Source organism: Lathamus discolor, chromosome 1 (genome assembly GCF_037157495.1).
Source record: "Lathamus discolor isolate bLatDis1 chromosome 1, bLatDis1.hap1, whole genome shotgun sequence".
In the NCBI taxonomy this organism is placed as follows: Eukaryota; Metazoa; Chordata; class Aves; order Psittaciformes; family Psittacidae; genus Lathamus; species Lathamus discolor.
In genome coordinates, this window is record NC_088884.1 from 156,912,511 (window position 1) to 156,929,419 (window position 16,909).

General features: G+C 40.2%; 1 protein-coding gene and 1 non-coding gene across 6 annotated transcripts in view; both read right to left on the bottom strand.

Annotated features, from left to right (window-relative positions):
* Positions 1-60: 60 nt before the first annotated feature.
* The window catches only part of NSD2 (nuclear receptor binding SET domain protein 2), a 100,682-nt gene continuing 83,833 nt past the window's right edge, over positions 61-16,909 (bottom strand). For 3 of the 5 annotated variants that reach the window (XM_065660869.1, XM_065660880.1, XM_065660859.1), the window contains 13 exons: positions 15,345-15,476; positions 14,231-14,354; positions 13,058-13,258; positions 12,220-12,399; positions 11,048-11,204; positions 10,123-10,328; positions 9,613-9,716; positions 9,094-9,363; positions 8,882-8,998; positions 6,895-7,036; positions 6,099-6,205; positions 4,530-4,734; positions 61-3,635 (listed from right to left, as the gene is read on the bottom strand). In XM_065660869.1, the coding sequence (XP_065516941.1) occupies positions 3,367-3,635; positions 4,530-4,734; positions 6,099-6,205; positions 6,895-7,036; positions 8,882-8,998; positions 9,094-9,363; positions 9,613-9,716; positions 10,123-10,328; positions 11,048-11,204; positions 12,220-12,399; positions 13,058-13,258; positions 14,231-14,354; positions 15,345-15,476 (2,214 nt within the window). In that variant the 3' untranslated portion in view covers positions 61-3,366. Of the gene's footprint in view, positions 3,636-4,529; positions 4,735-6,098; positions 6,206-6,894; positions 7,037-8,881; positions 8,999-9,093; positions 9,364-9,612; positions 9,717-10,122; positions 10,329-11,047; positions 11,205-12,219; positions 12,400-13,057; positions 13,259-14,230; positions 14,355-15,344; positions 15,477-16,909 lie in introns of those variants that run through there. The other 2 variants (XR_010608454.1, XM_065660891.1) reach the window with 2 other exon arrangements.
* Positions 7,171-7,301, bottom strand: LOC136007475 (small Cajal body-specific RNA 23). The gene has a single exon (XR_010609726.1). It is a non-coding gene; the product is annotated as a small Cajal body-specific RNA 23 (non-coding RNA).

The following is a 16,909-nucleotide window of genomic DNA, read 5'->3' on the forward strand; positions in this document are numbered from 1 at the left end:
TCTGCTTTTCCAAGTAATTCAAATTAAAAACAATCTAAAAACTGACCATGAACACAAAGCTATTGAACAAAACAGACATTTAATTTGATTATTCCTCCTAGACTGTATGAAAACACATCTAACATATTCAGCTGAAAATCGGTTCCATGCTTGCTCATGTGATGAACAACAAACTCTGAGTTTGGCTGTTATGTACCAGGTTTGGCAAAGGAAAGACATCTTTCTACTTCGGTGGGCAAGACACTAAGAACACAATTTAATCCCACATAATGTGCCATGCTTGGATGTTATTTAGATGAAGTTATAACAGAAAATCTTTTAGGCTGCTGAATGCTAAAATGTGTTGAGTGGCATCATGAGAAAGCTTCATTTTTCAAGGCTGTTTCCCCCTGTATTTGAACAGGGGGAGAAGGAAAACAGTGAAAACAATTTTTGTCTTCTTTTATAATAAAACCTCAGCTTGTTTTCCCAGTGCTGCAGTGTAAGGTATAGAAGCCTTCATAAAAAGACACCTAAAAACCACCTTCCTGCTTTGGAAACTGAAGTTCTACCAGCTCACCACCTGAGTGACTTCGCTGAGCACATGGGGCTACATGGTCAGTACATATTAAGGGAGAACATGATCCACGTTTCATTTATGTGATCAGCAGATGGAAGGAATTCCCAGCAACTCCAAAGCAAACTCCTAGTTTGCAGTCTCAGTGATGCAAGCCTTCATTGGCCCAAAGGGTTGAGCAATAAAGAGCAGAGGTAGAAGGAAGCAGAAAGTCAAACAGCCACTTGCTAAGATCTGTCTGTGTGTGAACTTAACCTTGTGAAACGAGTGCTGAGAGGGGTTGCTTTGAAGGCCACGGTCTTTATCTACCCACAGACAGATCCAAGATGGGTGGCTGTCCTGCATCCTGCTATACTAAATGTGCTTGTGAGCCCACCTGAGAGGCAGGCAGGGAGTTGTAGGCTCCGCGACCGACTCTAAACCAGCTGGTGTTACTGTGCCCATCCGTAACTATCTGACACGGTGGCTTCTGGAAGTGGGTATCTGCCTCTCAGGACCTGGGGCATAACTGTTCCAGGGTGCCAGAGCTGTTACACCTACACATGAAGGGGAAAAAGCAACAAAACAACTAAAAATAATTAACAAATTGTAAAAGCAATGGAATGTAAAGGTGAAATTCGTAATAACTTATTTAAAGGCATTCTTCTAAAGCCTTCCTTACATGGTAAAATATTCATAGAATGGTCCCAATGCCATCAAATTCCTTCATTCTGTTTAAAAGTGATAAGGAAATACTTCCAGCTTTACTACCTGATCACACTTCCCTCCCCTCAAAAATCAGACACACGTCCATAATACCAGTTTTTGGGTTTGATTTCAGGCACAGGCCTACGCTTCAGTCCTGCTGTAACAAATACCTATAGCAGAGGGAAATTTACCCTCCAAATCCCATTAAATCTTGATTTGTATCTAGCGTGAGTGCAAGGCTTGGCAAACCACTTTCAAACACAACCATGGAACACTTCCCCCTGTTTGGAATTGTGCTGGTTTTGTCCAAATCATTTGAAAGAAAATCAGCCTTCCAACAGTGTTTATCAAAACTGCTTAAAAGAACAAAGCAGTCTGGTCACAAAATAGAAACCAAAGGGTTCAGGATAGGGCAATGCTACATTTAAAACCTCTCTCAATTAATCTCTTCTAATAAAACCAAAGTTTTTCCGTGTTGGGAACAAATGGGGATTTGGAGAATTCCAAAAACTAAATCTGCAATCAAATCCTGAAGAAATACTTTGGGAAATCAACATACACTTCCACGATATAGCAAGGCTTCGTCTTCAAAAGGGCTACACAGAGTTTCTGCACTATTAAAGGCAAACTAAGCTAGAACATACACAAATTACTACATGGACATGAAGGCCACATTGTGTTCACGTAGGCTAGATAACAATGGCACAAGTCAAAACTTACTTGTAACACTGCCTAATCACACACCAATGACATGCACTGGGAAGAAAACAGGTAAAGACCTTTTTCTTTACCGTTTTTTCCTAGCTCTAATATTATTTCCATCAATACTAAATCTCGTACATTCATCTCACTGCAAGTGTGAAAACCTGATGGGAACAGAGAACTCAAACCAGCTTCACTGACACAACACAGTGGCCATGAGAGAGGCAACAGCCCAGCTCATTTCAGTCTGCCAAGTCAAGCAGCCAGTTTTATGCAAAAGTTATCAAAAGGAACGGGCTAAACTTCACATTAAAATTGTTCCTTATGTGCTTCCTCAAAAATCGATTTCATTTTTAAGTAGTTGGTTTGAATTCAGGTCTTTGCACTTCAGTCAAGTGTCAACTTCTGCTTCATTCACGGTGGGGTTTTTTGGGTCGCTGTTGGGCAACTTTTGCCTTATCGCAAAGTGTAGTGCTTGGGCTTTAAGCATTCCAAAGAAGCGTTTGCCTCTGTGTTTTACCTGACATTTAGGGAAAAAAGGAAAAAAAATGGAGTGATTTTTTCAAATACTAGGTTTTGTAAGAGTTTTATTATTAAAACATAAAATTCCTAGAGTACTGGGCCTAGATCGCAAGACAAAATCCCTTTAAATCCAGACCTGTACAGCTCTGCAAGATCAAGTCACTTCTATTTCACTGGAATGAAATACAGGAAAAAACAGTATAGAAAAAAATCTCTTAAATGTAAGATTTCTCCTCTCTGGTACAGGGTGTGCCTTTCCCACCACGTACTACAGTTCTCGGTGGAAGGGTATTTAAAACCATGGTTGTTTAAGCAACACTGGAGAGCTACTTTATACGAGCACAAATGAATTGTTATGTGTGTGGTGATGGTGAGATACGCACCTGGATCATGAATGGCATTCAAGCACTTGCTCAAAAACACACAAGGCAAGCAAATCTCATTTGGGACCACAGACCAAGCCATTTCTTACTTAAAAGGACTTGCGAGCTAATAACTTCTTTCAAGGATATACTATTTTAAACATCTGTTGGTTGACAAATACTATCTCAAAACCCCTACGTTTACGCCTACCTGGTTTGATTTTTAACCTACCTCCAAATCTGAAAGTATTTTGGAGGGAACCTTTTACATTCGTAACAATTCAAGTGTAACTGTAATGCTGAGTAGTAAGTTTGGTTTGTCCTGAAATTCTCTGAACTATGCAGTTCGGTATCAGTGCAGAAGCAGCAGAAGACTGCTGTGGTTGGCTCAGTGGATTTATAAAAACAAAATAAAACAAAAAATCCCCCCCCTCCCCATGTATCCTTTACAGAATATATGTAAAATCGTGTCCTTCCCTGGTCATATTCACAACTTATCTACAAGATAGTGTTGGCAGTAGAAACTGCAGTCCATGACTATTTGCAGTCAGCTCTCATCCATCTGGTCCTCTGCTTTCTCTTAGGCTTCAACTTGTTCAGTTTTTTGCGGGGTTTCTCAGTCTTCTGAGTTTCAACAGAATCCACCCCGAGAACATGTTCAGAGCAGCATAACTGTCCATTCAACATGGAATTTAGTACTGTCCCGTCTTGGTGTTCCTTGCAGAAAGAATTTGGGCAGAAGTGGCAGAAAGAAACAGAAGGTTTGCCACAAACATCACAGTGGTGCCATGGACACTCCCACTTCCCTGTGATCAAAGACAAAGAGCTCATCAGTGGGGAGAAAAACATGGCATTGGCTTTTAAAGAAGTATTGTGTTTCAGCAGCTGAACAACATGTGACTCCCGACAAGGCAAGATGAGACGGCACCTACCAGGGCTAATCTCAAAGATCAAAATGCTACATCATATTTCTAAAGCACAAAAGCCAGCAGTAAGTAGCAGATGGGACATCCTCTCTTCAACACAGCAGTTAACTTCAGCTAGAAGAAATTATTTAGGCTTTACTCACCAGCATCTTACAACTTGCAGGCTTGTAGAGTAGCCCAACATCCATCAATTGCTGCCTACCATTACAGTGATTACTTGTTAGCTGCAAGTTTTGCTTAGGGATGACTGCTGTGCTTTACCTACTGATGCTCTTTTGCCCCAGCATGTTTCACCAGACATTGTTTTACTTGTTTCTGGGGTAACGGGCTTTGCCTGCTTCACTTCATATCCCACCTGACACGGCTGACTTGAACCAGGTAACTCCTGTGTTATCTTGATCTAGAACCTCATGTCTGCTGCCCTTAACATTTTCCCACTCACCTTGCTCCAGATGCTGCTGCTGTTCTTTTGGCTTGAACTCAACTGGTTTCACATATTTCTGACACATAATCTACTTGCCTATGACAGGGCTACAGTGCTCCAACCAGGGATGTACTCAATTACCTACATTTGTCAAACAAAGAGCTCATTTTGCCACAGAGGCAGGAGGAAGGCATCTTTTGTTTCCACGCTCAAGAAGAGCTCCTACATGGTGCACAAATGAAGTTGTCACCATACGAACACAGTGTTTTCAAGCTGACACTCTTGGTAAGGTTTCAGCACAATAAATGAAGCACCTGCACAGGTGAAGTTTAAGAGGCAAACTGACTCACCAAAGGGACGTTTCACCAAACCAAGACAGGAGAGATGATAAGCTTTAGTACAAGATTTCCTGTCACACAACACCAGCTGGCCTCCATCACCGCAACGGAAACAATCATCTTCGGATTCTTTCTTCCCTTCATTTTTCGTTCTGCGTCTCCGTGTTCTCTTTTTGGTCTTTTTGCCTTTTTCTTCTGAGGCATTGGTGGAAGAATTCTAAAAGAGTAAGAAGCAAATCTGTAAATGCCAGTTTTGCAACGGAAAATTATTACCAAGTTAGAAAAACTGCTGTCATGCCTGGCAAACCATGCACATTTTGACCTGGTGCGGGCCTGTCCAGTGCCTCACCATACCTATCTGTGTTGGCATAAATCCCAGTACTCTTGTGAAAAATCATCTTGAAACCAGATCTTGTCCCTGCAATCCCTTCCTAGTGGAAAGCTCTTCCACTTTCTTATCATTGAAAAAAGGCCTAATCTACTTGTGGCTAATTTACACCCATTTTGTTCTTGCACAACCAATCACTTCAATATCCATTTTTCTCTCCCAATTGCATATATTCATGCTGGAATTACTAAAACCAGTCCCCACTTCTCTTTGAGGAATGGAAGGCAGAACTGTAGCTGTGCCCATAATCCTGGAGAGAATATACAAAACCTTACCTCTATTTCAGTCTGACATCCTGCTGCTTGCACTTCGACTCTCCTTCACCAAATCACATGAAATTCTTTCTGGATCCCATTTCAACCTCCCTTCCATCATTCCCTCTCTCTCACCCCCATAACCATTACCTACTTTCTTTAAGATGAGCCCATTCTACCTACCAATGCAGACAGCCTTGCAAAACTGAACTGTAATAGTTCATTTCTTCATGGCTGTCTGTGTAAGCTGATCACAAACTTATGTGAAACCTCGCTGAAGCTTATCCTGAACAAAAACCAGGTATGGGAATTCTGGAAGCTTTAAGTCCACCCTCTAAAGTGCCTGATACTGTGTGAAGGACCACATGAAGGTGCAGCCTTTCTACATCCATATTCATATACTTGTACCTTCCCTTGCACTTCTATGCCAGCCCTTCAGGAGGCCACATCAACTTCTGCTGGATTACAGGTTTTCAATTAACCCGACACAAACCATACAGGTAATTTCTTGGTGCAATTTGGGAGCCATTTTTCTTCATTCAAAACTGGCATTTTTTTTCTGCAGTTCAACGGATTTTGTTTTCAACAGATCTTAACAAAATAATCATATTTTAAGGCTTAGATGGGGGTTATGTAAACTGCAACGTCACAATAGTCTCACTGACTACAGTTAGGTGTGTTCCCAAACCCAGTACTTCCCACTGTACTGTTACACCATAAAAACATATTCTTTAGCACCAAGGTTATGTTCGGCAAAACAATGTTCCATCTTCCAGCAAGGGAAACAGTAAGCTTTCTCTTCAGAAGACAGCTAGCATCTGTTCAAGCAGCACTGACCCTTATCATAATACACAACTGGTTCACCAAGGCATGTCCCAAAAGAAAAACAACAAGGCCAGTAGACGAGACCCTGCCAAAATCTCTTGATCTATTACTTGCCTTTGGTCTGTCCCCAAGAAATCCACTGCAGTTTGGGGCACCACATTTGCAGACTGTTTTTTCGTTGCCCAGACAGTCAAGGTTGTAATTAAAAGTCAGCTCTGTCCCTGATTGAGACAAGACAAACCCTTTCATTATGAAGGACGAGGTAATGAAGTGGATTAAAATTATTACAAACAAATACAGGTTTCATTAACTGCTGGTCTATTACCATGGGATTTCTTCCTCTCTATTGCTCGTAAGCACTGACAACGATTAACTAGATGCCACTACTGCATGTCTTATGCAATTACACGTTAAAATAAATGGTTTGACTTAACAAAACTGTGTGTCTGGTCTACACACACAGAGGTTATATATAGCTAAATATCTAAACAGCTAGATATAGCTATAGATAGAAGATACATGTATATGTGTACAGAAAACAAATATATACTTTTAAGCAGCCTTGTTCATCCACTCCTTCAGCTTATTATCTTCATTTGAAAAGATGCACAAGTACTGTCCAGGATCTCCAAAACAAAACCTATGCTCTACACCACAAAGTGAATGCAAGGGTACTAACTAGGGTCTCCTTGCTGTTCCCTAGGAAGCAAGCCACAAGAAGCAGCCATAGCACTCGCTAACAAGAAACATTAAAGGAAAAGGCAGATCACAAAGAATCGCTTCCATGTACTGAGCTCTCTACAAAACTATTTGCACTGAACCAGTTAAACCATGACTGTCCCACTCATAACTGTGCAAAAGGTTTAACTTAGGGAATTAAACCAAACCCAACGTAAGCTGACGTACGTACCTGCAGGAATATCACACACAGCAAACAGGCCAACACGTGTGTCTCCATTTACTGTCCATTTGAGAGTTTCACAATTTGGTTGGCAGCTGTGATTCATAAACCGAGAATAGTTTCCTTTAGGGCCAGCATCAATAATCCGGTCCTGGAGATCAAACCAGCAACAGAATGAGTGATTTGTCTCTTCGGAAAGTAAAAATCCATGAATTATTTCAGTAGCTGCATTCAAAACAGACATGGTTTTGCTCCCCAGAAGCACAAAAGCAAACTGATGATACATGTTGTATTGAAAACTGTAGTGTCTCATGTGGCCTGGAATGTGACACTCCCAAAGCAATACTCATGCTCTAGCTCACATCTCCCCAAAACCCATCGCAGCCACATGGCAGGATAAGTGTTCTTGTGAGCACTGCAGTGGAAATGTAAGAGAACCCCCTTGCTCCAGAAAGCCTCAAAACTCACCCAGTCCATTTACCTTTTACTCTGCATTCACAAAGCTGTGATGCATTTACAAACACTGAATTTTGTGGTATTTACCAAATCACTGTGTGATTACCTGCAGAGATTATCAGTTTCTCAACAGCTTGCTTTCCTCAATAAGCCTAATTCAAGCAAAAATAAGCTCTTGGTAAACTAAACAAAAATCCTATCCCGACATAAAATTACCTTTTAGTTTCTATCTCCACCAAACATATCAGACATTAACAAAATAAAGTCATGAAATAGCCAGAACTGTGTTTCTCTGAAGAGCTGATTAAGAAAGCTTTGCTTACTTATGAAATACTATTAAACTACCCTTTTAACTAATTTTCATTAGAGTGCACACGTATGATTGTCAAGACTACAAACATGTAGTCTCTAACTGCATGTGCATGTGTAATTCTGCATGACAGAACCATGATGAGCATTTATTAACTACAGTATGAGTCAAATACATGTTCAGTTCAGCTTTTTAATGTACTGATGTTGTATGTCAGTTTAGTAGAGGGGCGAGAAACTTATGTGTTCAGAGAAACATGGTTTCATCATTCTGAGGTGATAACTCCTGTGCAGGAACTCCTTTGTTAACAGGACTAATGAGAATAGCTGTGGAAACACAGAACAGGACAGTCTTGAGCAAAAGAAAGGTGATTAGGAGTGAAAGAACATGCAGGACTGACAGACAACTTTGGTTTTTCTCCTAGGTATCTGTTTGGTACTTAAGCAATATCATATATATATACACACACAATACCCCCCCCATATATATAATCTATACCCCTACTTCCAGGTTCTCCACTTTCTTCCTCTTTGCAGGAACAGAATTCTCAGAGGCATGCACAGAAAACTACAGATGTGGGATTAATGTGCCGTGTTAATTCATCTGCTGGCTTAATTTGCTGCAGAATCAATTTGTGGAGTGCTGCCTGGTTACTAATGCAGACAGTGCTTTCTGAACAGAGTATGCACAGAAGCACAAGCCTGGTTTTGCTATAGACAAAGGGCACATAGTTGTGAAAAACATTAAATGCTCAGTATAGGACACAGCCTCACAACTATATTCCACACTACTCTCCAGTGAGAATTTCTGTTGTTGTTGAGATGTTATTAAAAGGATTGCTAATAATAATTCATCTAACTCTATAATCGCTATTTCCCAAAGCATCATACTTCCTTTCAAGACTAGGCAGATAAATACTTCCGTTGTACTTGATCGCAAGCAACAAAGCACAATTTATAGACCTTAATATATACTTTATTACATTATGCAGTTAGAACTAGTGAGATGCATTATATATATATCTAAAATAAATACACATATATGTATATATGCATATATTTTTATATATATATATAAAGAATGGAGAAGGCACAGATGATACAACAATAGGAATACATGAAAGTGTGGAACATCAAAAGGAGCAAAGTACTGTATCAAGGTGATCAATAGAAGGAAAAGGAATGAAAATAATGTTATAAATAAATACTGGAAAAATGTAAAATACTCTACCTTATCAATAGTAAGCATATAGAAGTGGGTAATATCATTTTCATGTGCATATTTGATTCTTGCCATACATTCCTCTTCATCAATCAGCTCACCAACATACTCATTCACAAACTCTCCCTGAAAAATACCAGGTATCACTAGTAAAGTATATACCAAACCCACAAACAACATCCCGGGTCCCCTGTTCCCTGCTCTTCAGGAACAATTCATACCTTTTTGATGTCCCTCTTGGCAACCAGACCCCAGCCTTTCCCATCAGTTTTGATGATCTTTGTCTCTGGGTACTGTCGCTTTGTAAAGCACTGGTTTTGGCATCGCTCTCCCGCTGGACAAACTTGTGGATGGCATTCGTACATCAGCATTCGATTTAGGCACTCGGAATCGAAGCCACAAGGGTTTTCATCTGTGGGTTTGCAGTTGCACTTGGGAATCTCAGAAATATCAGCAGTATATATCTGCACTTTACCACAAGGTTTATTCACCTGAATAATACATTAAAATAGTTCAAACATCACTTAAAAACATAGGAATTTACTGCAAGAGTTATTACAGTGGTTACTAATTTCTGCAATGATGTTCCAATGGAAGCAAACTTCCATCGTCTCACGGCTGTGAAAACACAATCGCCAGCACATCATTACCACCTCTCCTCCCCACCTCACCATCCAACTCTTCTTCTCCAGTGCTGCCTTAGACCTTTGTGTATCCAGGGGAATTTCCTCAAACTTTACCTTAATATGCTTGTATGGTGGAGGTTTACGTTCACTTTCTTGGGTTTCTTTGGCTTCTCGCTGTAGCTTTATTTCTCGAAATCGAGCTTCGGCTTCTTGCAAAGCTAGAACAGATTGTTATATCATCAGAAAAGGCTCATTCCCATGTGTGTTACAGAATCACCCTTTTCTTCCTCATCCTATCATTCAATTTTCTTGCAAACAATGGTTCTGGAGTGTTAATGCTCTTAACATGTATCAATTCTTTCTGCCTCCCAGTTACACTCACCATTTCCTTTATGGAAATTAAAAATCATCAGAAATAATTCCAATTAGATGCTAGTCTTTTACAAGCTATGCAAATAGTGCTTTTATTCAAAGTTAGTAACAGTGACTGCTGCCCAGGACACCAAAACCATTATTTTAATCCAATACTGTAAAACAAATGTACAAAACCAGGCCGAAGGATACGTGTAGAGAAAGCAAAGCACGCGTATCACCAGATCACTCTTGTTAACTTTAGCCATGTACCATTTTTGAAGACTTTTCCAATCCCTTTGATCCCCTGGTATCTACTCCCTCTGTCTCCCTCCATATAAGGGAACACCCGTGCTTGGTGTGTCCAGTAGTAATCCTTAGAACCAAAGAAAAACACAGGAAATTCTCCGATTTCATGCTTCATTTTCTGGATATTTGGGGGAACGTTTTTCGGATGGCAAACTTCTGCCGGCCACCATCTAGCACAGAAGTACAAATAAAACAATACAGCATTTTAGTCAAGCTCTTTCTGCAAGAGGCAGTTTAACCAAATCACCCTGAACAGCAGCAACTGATCATTTTCTCCGAGATCCAAGAGGTTTAAAATCCTTTCCTCCCCCCAGTAAGACAGGTCTAGAGGAGGAGAGCCCAACACTTAAAACTGTGGGACTTCCATCACCTTCAAGTTGAGCATACACATAAAGCTCCTTGCATCTGGTTAACAAAAACATCATCTTTAACAGGCCTGTAATCACTGTAATTGTCAAAGATCAAGAGACAGCTGATAATAGCTATTAATGCTTCCTAGGATAAACCCCACCCACCTCTATCTCACTCAAATCTCAGTGAAGTGTGAAACACTGACAACCTGAGTGACTTATCTCCCAGCCTGCAAGGTAGTAATTTAGCCAATGACAAGTTATACCAGCTTTATTATTTGAAGAGCTCTTTGAAACAAAAGGGGTTGAAGACTCATATGCTGGAAGCAGATGTCAGAAGACTACAAACAGTCCTGTACGGGCAATGCTTTGGCTGAGAGCAACAGCACGACTTGAAGATTGCAAGGAGATGGGGTCTCTAGCTTAAGGAGGAATGAGAAATCTGTGTGCAGCAAAGCTGCCCTACAGAAACAACCAATTGTATGCTCCTTAATTAGACATGCCAGTACTGTAACACAAAATAAATCTGTTCATCAGACCTGTAATTTCCCAGTTTAACCCAAATAATATCCTGGAAATGGAGCTTCTTCCCTGCCCTGCAGTCATTGCAGTACCAGCTCCCGTCTGGCATTTCGATGTTTAAGCAGTCTGGGTGAAAGGCTGCGGGACACGACTCGCAGCACAACAATCTTCCTCCTTTAGAGAGAGGAAAAACAAAGGTTGCAAAACATAGAGACAAATGTAAAACCAGGCTTAAAGCAGTGCAATAGGTTCAGTTAGAAAATAAACGGTTAAACCACGCTGGCTTGCAACAAAGATGTAACCTTTAGTTATGTACAAAACCCAAATGGGCCTTACTAATTTGAATGCCTGGCAGACTCGGGTTAGTAATGCATACAAAATAACAAGCAAGCTAGCAATAAAAAAAGCCAGAATAATGCGCCACAAATTATAATTACTTTGTTTTACTTTAATGGCTAAAATATGCTTAACACAGTTTAATATATATTAATATTTCACTGTATGCAAAATGTTACCAAGAGATTTTGTTATGCTTTCCTTCCTGGGGGGAGAAAGAGGGAATGAGGCTGTTAGTTTGTTCCACGAATTATCAAGTGCAAAGTTAGCTGCAGCTTAAAAGCTGCTATGCTGCATGTTAATTTGTTAACAAATCAGGTTAACTTCCACTGCCACAGTTTAATCAGCACTGTGCATTTTGTGGGGCTCAGTAAGAAATAGATTTATTGCTAGACATAAACCAAACCACCCTTAATTAGTGGCACTCCCAGCACCAACAAATACTGATTCAATTTGCTGTCTGCTGCTAAACTAAAAGCAACTCTTAAATTATTTAGTTTTAATATTATGTATTAGCAATAAAGAAACACAAAAAGCTTCAGTACATTGAACACGGGGGGAAAGAACAAAGAAATATTACTCATTAAGTGTCTCTGGTAAAGAATTAAATTGGCTTCTGGTTGCTGGACAAAGTCCAAGTGCAAACATTCCTTAATAAATTATATCTGCAAAAAAGGGATACTCAAAAACTTGAAGCAGCACAAGCTGACCTGAAACTATTTCAATACCTCACAGATCCCTAAAGAAAGAGATTGCTAATAATTCTCCATAAACAGATCAGTACAATAGCATTTAAACTGAAGAATAAATCGTTTTGCTGCTGCATTTGTGAAGGAGTTTTCCATCAGTTTACCTTTTGAACACACAAAGCACCAGCTCACATTGACATGCGCGTGATGACTTTTTCCTTTCATGGCAGTGAAATGATTCGTACAAACAATGCTGTTGGAAGCGATGACTGCACATCCCGCAGCAACGCAAACGTCTCCAGCATGGTATGCGACAGGACAGCGAACACAACGCATCATCTTTCCTAGCAAAGCAGAACACTGCCATATTATTTTGGAACAAAACTGATTTCTTAGTTGAGCTAAAACACGGTAGTACTGCCTCAGGTAGGCTACATACACACACAAAAATATATCCATTATGCTTTCAGAGTTTGCACATTTGCATTTAGCAGCAGTACTGAATTAACAACAGCTTTTAAAGAACCCTATACTGAGTTTAAAGCATTACGGTATTTAAATGCGAAGGTTTTAAGTACGCACAGCAGGGTAGGCAAGCTTTCCTCATGCAATTCTGTCTACAGATGCTGCCCAAAGCTAAAAATATGCACAGGATCAAGCGCCTCCACACGCAGAGAGCCCTGCTGCAGGATTTGCACATTCACAGGTCCTGCCCTTGCTCTGCTCAGCCTGTCTCTCCTCATCATCTAGGCATTCTAGATTTCACTCTCTTACCATGGTAAAATATAGCGAATAGAAAGCTAGTTAAATAAACAGAACACAAGGTACATGCTAATGTTGACTAAAATGTATTCAATCCTTATTTTTAAAGGAATTCTGAATCACTCAACAGTCCATGCCTGAAAACCTGCAGGCAGCAGCTATTAAATGGACAGCTTCCTTACCTTAACATACCATAAACAGACTTAATTCATCAGTCATCCAAACGCAAAATGAAACTACCTTTTGAAATCCGTGGATGTGAGGGGTTACTAACATGACAACTCAGGCAGCTGTGGAGAGGACATCGAAACCCCCTGTTCTCAAACACAGTGAGATGGAATTTTTTCACACAGGCTTCATGGTAGAATTTCCCGCAGTGAGACACGACACAGCGTTTCACATCTGCCTTTCTCTCCTTGCACACAAAACACGTATGCACACCTAGTGGCAAAAGTAAGGAAAAGATCCGTCAGCCAAACATGAATTCAAAATGCTTCTGTTGGTTTTGTTATGCATGAGGGAGGGTTTTGTTTTTAAACAAAACCAAACTATTATTTGATGCAGCAACCCATTTAACTCTTCAGTGTTAAATACTCATCTGCTCAGATAAAGTCACAATGCAAACCCACTCCAGTTAACATGTACACAATGCCCAAGGCCTCACCAACCTGCTTTTACATTCTTATTTATAAGCCTCAGTACACGAGCAAGACTATACTTTCTGTTATTTTTCTTATTAAACCAATGAACCAGGATGATGGGCTGCCCGTGAGCCTGTGAAATTTGAAGTAGATCCACAAATCAAGGACAAGCATCCTCTAATCTTCTCTCTGCACCACTTGGAACAGCTTTATTTTGAAGCAGCCTTGCTCCGGCAAGGTTTACTGCGTGTACTGAGATGAGCTTATGAGCAAGAACAGAAATCTTTCACACAAGTTTTATGATTAAGAACTTGCAAGCAGTTATTATAGGATTAAAAGCAGATTAAATTAATAGCAATAAAGTAGTCCTTTAATAGGAAAAGCAAAAGACTGGTATAGACACACAAAGGACTGAAAAAGGGCTTAAAACGTTTTACCTGCTGCTTTTTTTCCTAGGATTTCTTAAGTCTTTGTGACAGACTTTATAAATCTCATCTGTAATTGCACTCAGAGAGCAAATATTCTGCAGTTATCAAGGCAATGGAATTCAGACTGCATCAGCCAAGTTGCAAGAGGTTCTCACTGAAAACAGTGTGAGCTTTCTAAACCATGGCACACTCAGGGGTACCGTATGAACTCCCACCCTGTCAGGCACCAAAGGGTAAGTATGGTTTCTCCCAGGATACATACTGTGTACAGGAGGATTTCCTAGAACAATGTATGGGAAAACTACAACTATTTCTTTTAAATTAATAGAAAGGGACAGACTTGCCTGATGTACATTCACTACATATGAATTTTCCTGCTGGTCTTCCAGAGAGCCCAAGGCAGCTCACATGAAAAGCTCGATAGCAAAGTCCTTCACACAGTAGGAGATCACCTGTTTTTTCACACAGCTTTTACAACACAAAGGCATTGAATGTTAAAGAAAAGTTCATATGTGGAAAAAACTGTTTTCTTTATTCCTTTTCATATATTGCTCCTCAAAATCTCTTTTCCCATTGTTGAAATCAAATAATGGAGTCATTAAACCACTAGAAATACCACTCATAGAACCGCGGTTCAGGAGTAAATACAAACTGACAGAAAAAAGGAAAAGAAAGAAGGCTTTAAGAAATTTTCCTGAGCACATTGATGCATCTGAGTAGGGTTAAAAAGCACCCTTATTTCCCCTTTCCTTGGCGAAAGGAAATTAATCTAGGTGGCACAATGACACTTCTATGTCCGAGTGGTTAGCACTGACACAGGCATAACTAAAAATGAACTGAACAACAATGCTGGCAGAACTTAAGGGATTAGCCAACATTTAAAAATAGATATAACCTCATCACCGCTACAAGACATGAAAATACAGCTGCGTGCCCGGTCTCATGGAAACAAATTTGATCTGTCCATTTGTATTGTGTTATCATTTCATAACCCAAGAACTCTTCTAGAATAGTCTGAGAAAGCTTTTTGCTTTCAGTTAACACGCCACACGCATGCTGCTAGCAACGCAGGGCTGCAATCTCTGCCGCACACAGAAGCACAGGACCCTATGGGCTTTATTTCCTCCTCTTTATTAACAGATAAGCGAGCAGCTCTTTTCAGTCATTTAACTATAGTTACCTGGCAACACTCACGCACTTACTCTGAGGTCCAAATTACGCTTATCTTAGAGATGTGGAAAGCCAAGCAGAAAGGAAAAGTCACTTATTGGAGGTCAAGGAAAAGCAATAATTAGGAATGAAGAATTCCAATTACTGGCATGGCACCCTCATTGCTAACAGACATCTCAGACACACACGATAAACCTGTTTCTGGCCTGATACTGTCATTTTCATATTTCGAAAGCCCGTTTCTAGGAAGCCTCAGGAAACATCACTGCCTCAGCTGACATCTCTCACCTGACACACATATTCTTTTTTTGTTCCTGCTCCTCGCTCAGATTTTTTGGATGATATAGACACTTCGGTCTGAGTTTCATCAGCACTTTCATAGGGAGACTCTGAGCGCTCGTCTCCTTGGCCATCCGAGATCTGAAGATTAAACATACGTGTTAGAGAAAACAGCCATGTAGGGTCAATTCTGTACAGAACATCAACTGAAGGAAGCAAACGCCCTGCAACTCACACTAACAGATTCAGGCACACTCTCTGGGTTTTGTTTCCCCCACCTTTAAAAAAAGCTTGATTAAAACCAAAGTACGCATTTGTGGAAGTCACAACTGTAACCACCATCCTCAGCGACTCAAAAGCAGCCAAAACAAAACGCCAAAACCTTTTAATATGGCGGTTTATTTATAGGCAGTTCTGTAATAGAGTTAGCTGTTAGCCAGTACCACAGGGATACCTTCAAGCCCCTTGATTAAAGTTTGAATACGTGTTTTACGAGAGTAGCAGTCAATTTCAGAAAGAAACTTGGTAAACTTCAAGCTGCGTATGAAAGTCTCTGACCCAAATATTCTCCAATAAAATGGGAACAGTATATAGAAGGGAGGAAGGAAGAAAAAAGTGGCTGCCTGAACATGCTTAAGGAGCATTACAGCCAACAATGAATTCAAAATACCATAAAAGATAGCCCTGTAATGGATAAATCTTAAATAACAGATCTAGATGTATTAAAGATGGAGGATTCTTGCAAAATACTCATGATTTACTTTAAAAATATCCCAAACAACCCAAGTAACATATTTAAAAGAAACTATAGGTCAGTTTCCAGTTCAACAGAATTTAGGGAGGGGATGAACAACTGAGTCATTTGCTTTATCTCACATTACCCCAAAGATGCAGAATCTCATATTGCTGCCCTCAGAGAGCACTCACCGAGTTTTGTTCTACTAAGGACGTTCTCCAAGAGAGCATCACAATGAGGAACTGCACAAGAAACCTGTCACTTCTCTTCAAGCTTGTTCTAACTGTTATTCATTCACACAGACCATCAAAAATACTGCCTCATGTCCCTTTTGAGTTGCCTTACTGCAACTCACAGTAGATGATGCTTTCTCCAAGTATTTCAATTACATTAAAAGCCCTCTGAAAGCAAACATTTTCCTCCTATGGAAGCATGCTGCAATGAAGCCTGTTTCAACCCTTTTTAGTAAGTCCGAACCCTCTAATTTTCTCCCACAGGAACTTTTTCCAGCATCAACAGAATTTTGGTGGGTTTTCTCTAAACCTCAGCTGTACTTCAAAAAGGCTGTTGAAAAATCAGGCATGAGAACTGGAGGCAACAGCCCATTAGAAGGCTCCTAAGTACCATATCCAAAGCAAACCAACATGCTACTCTTCAGCGCATCTGTTCTGCTGCATAAGGATCTCCCTAAGTCTTTTCAATACAGCCCTAAAAGTCCTTGTAAACTGCCGTGGAACTCAAGAGCTCATTTTGGCAATAGCTGTTCATCAGGATACAGACACCCCTCTTTATATGAGGAATTTGCTCTGTTTTCAGACATATGATCTCATATTTATCA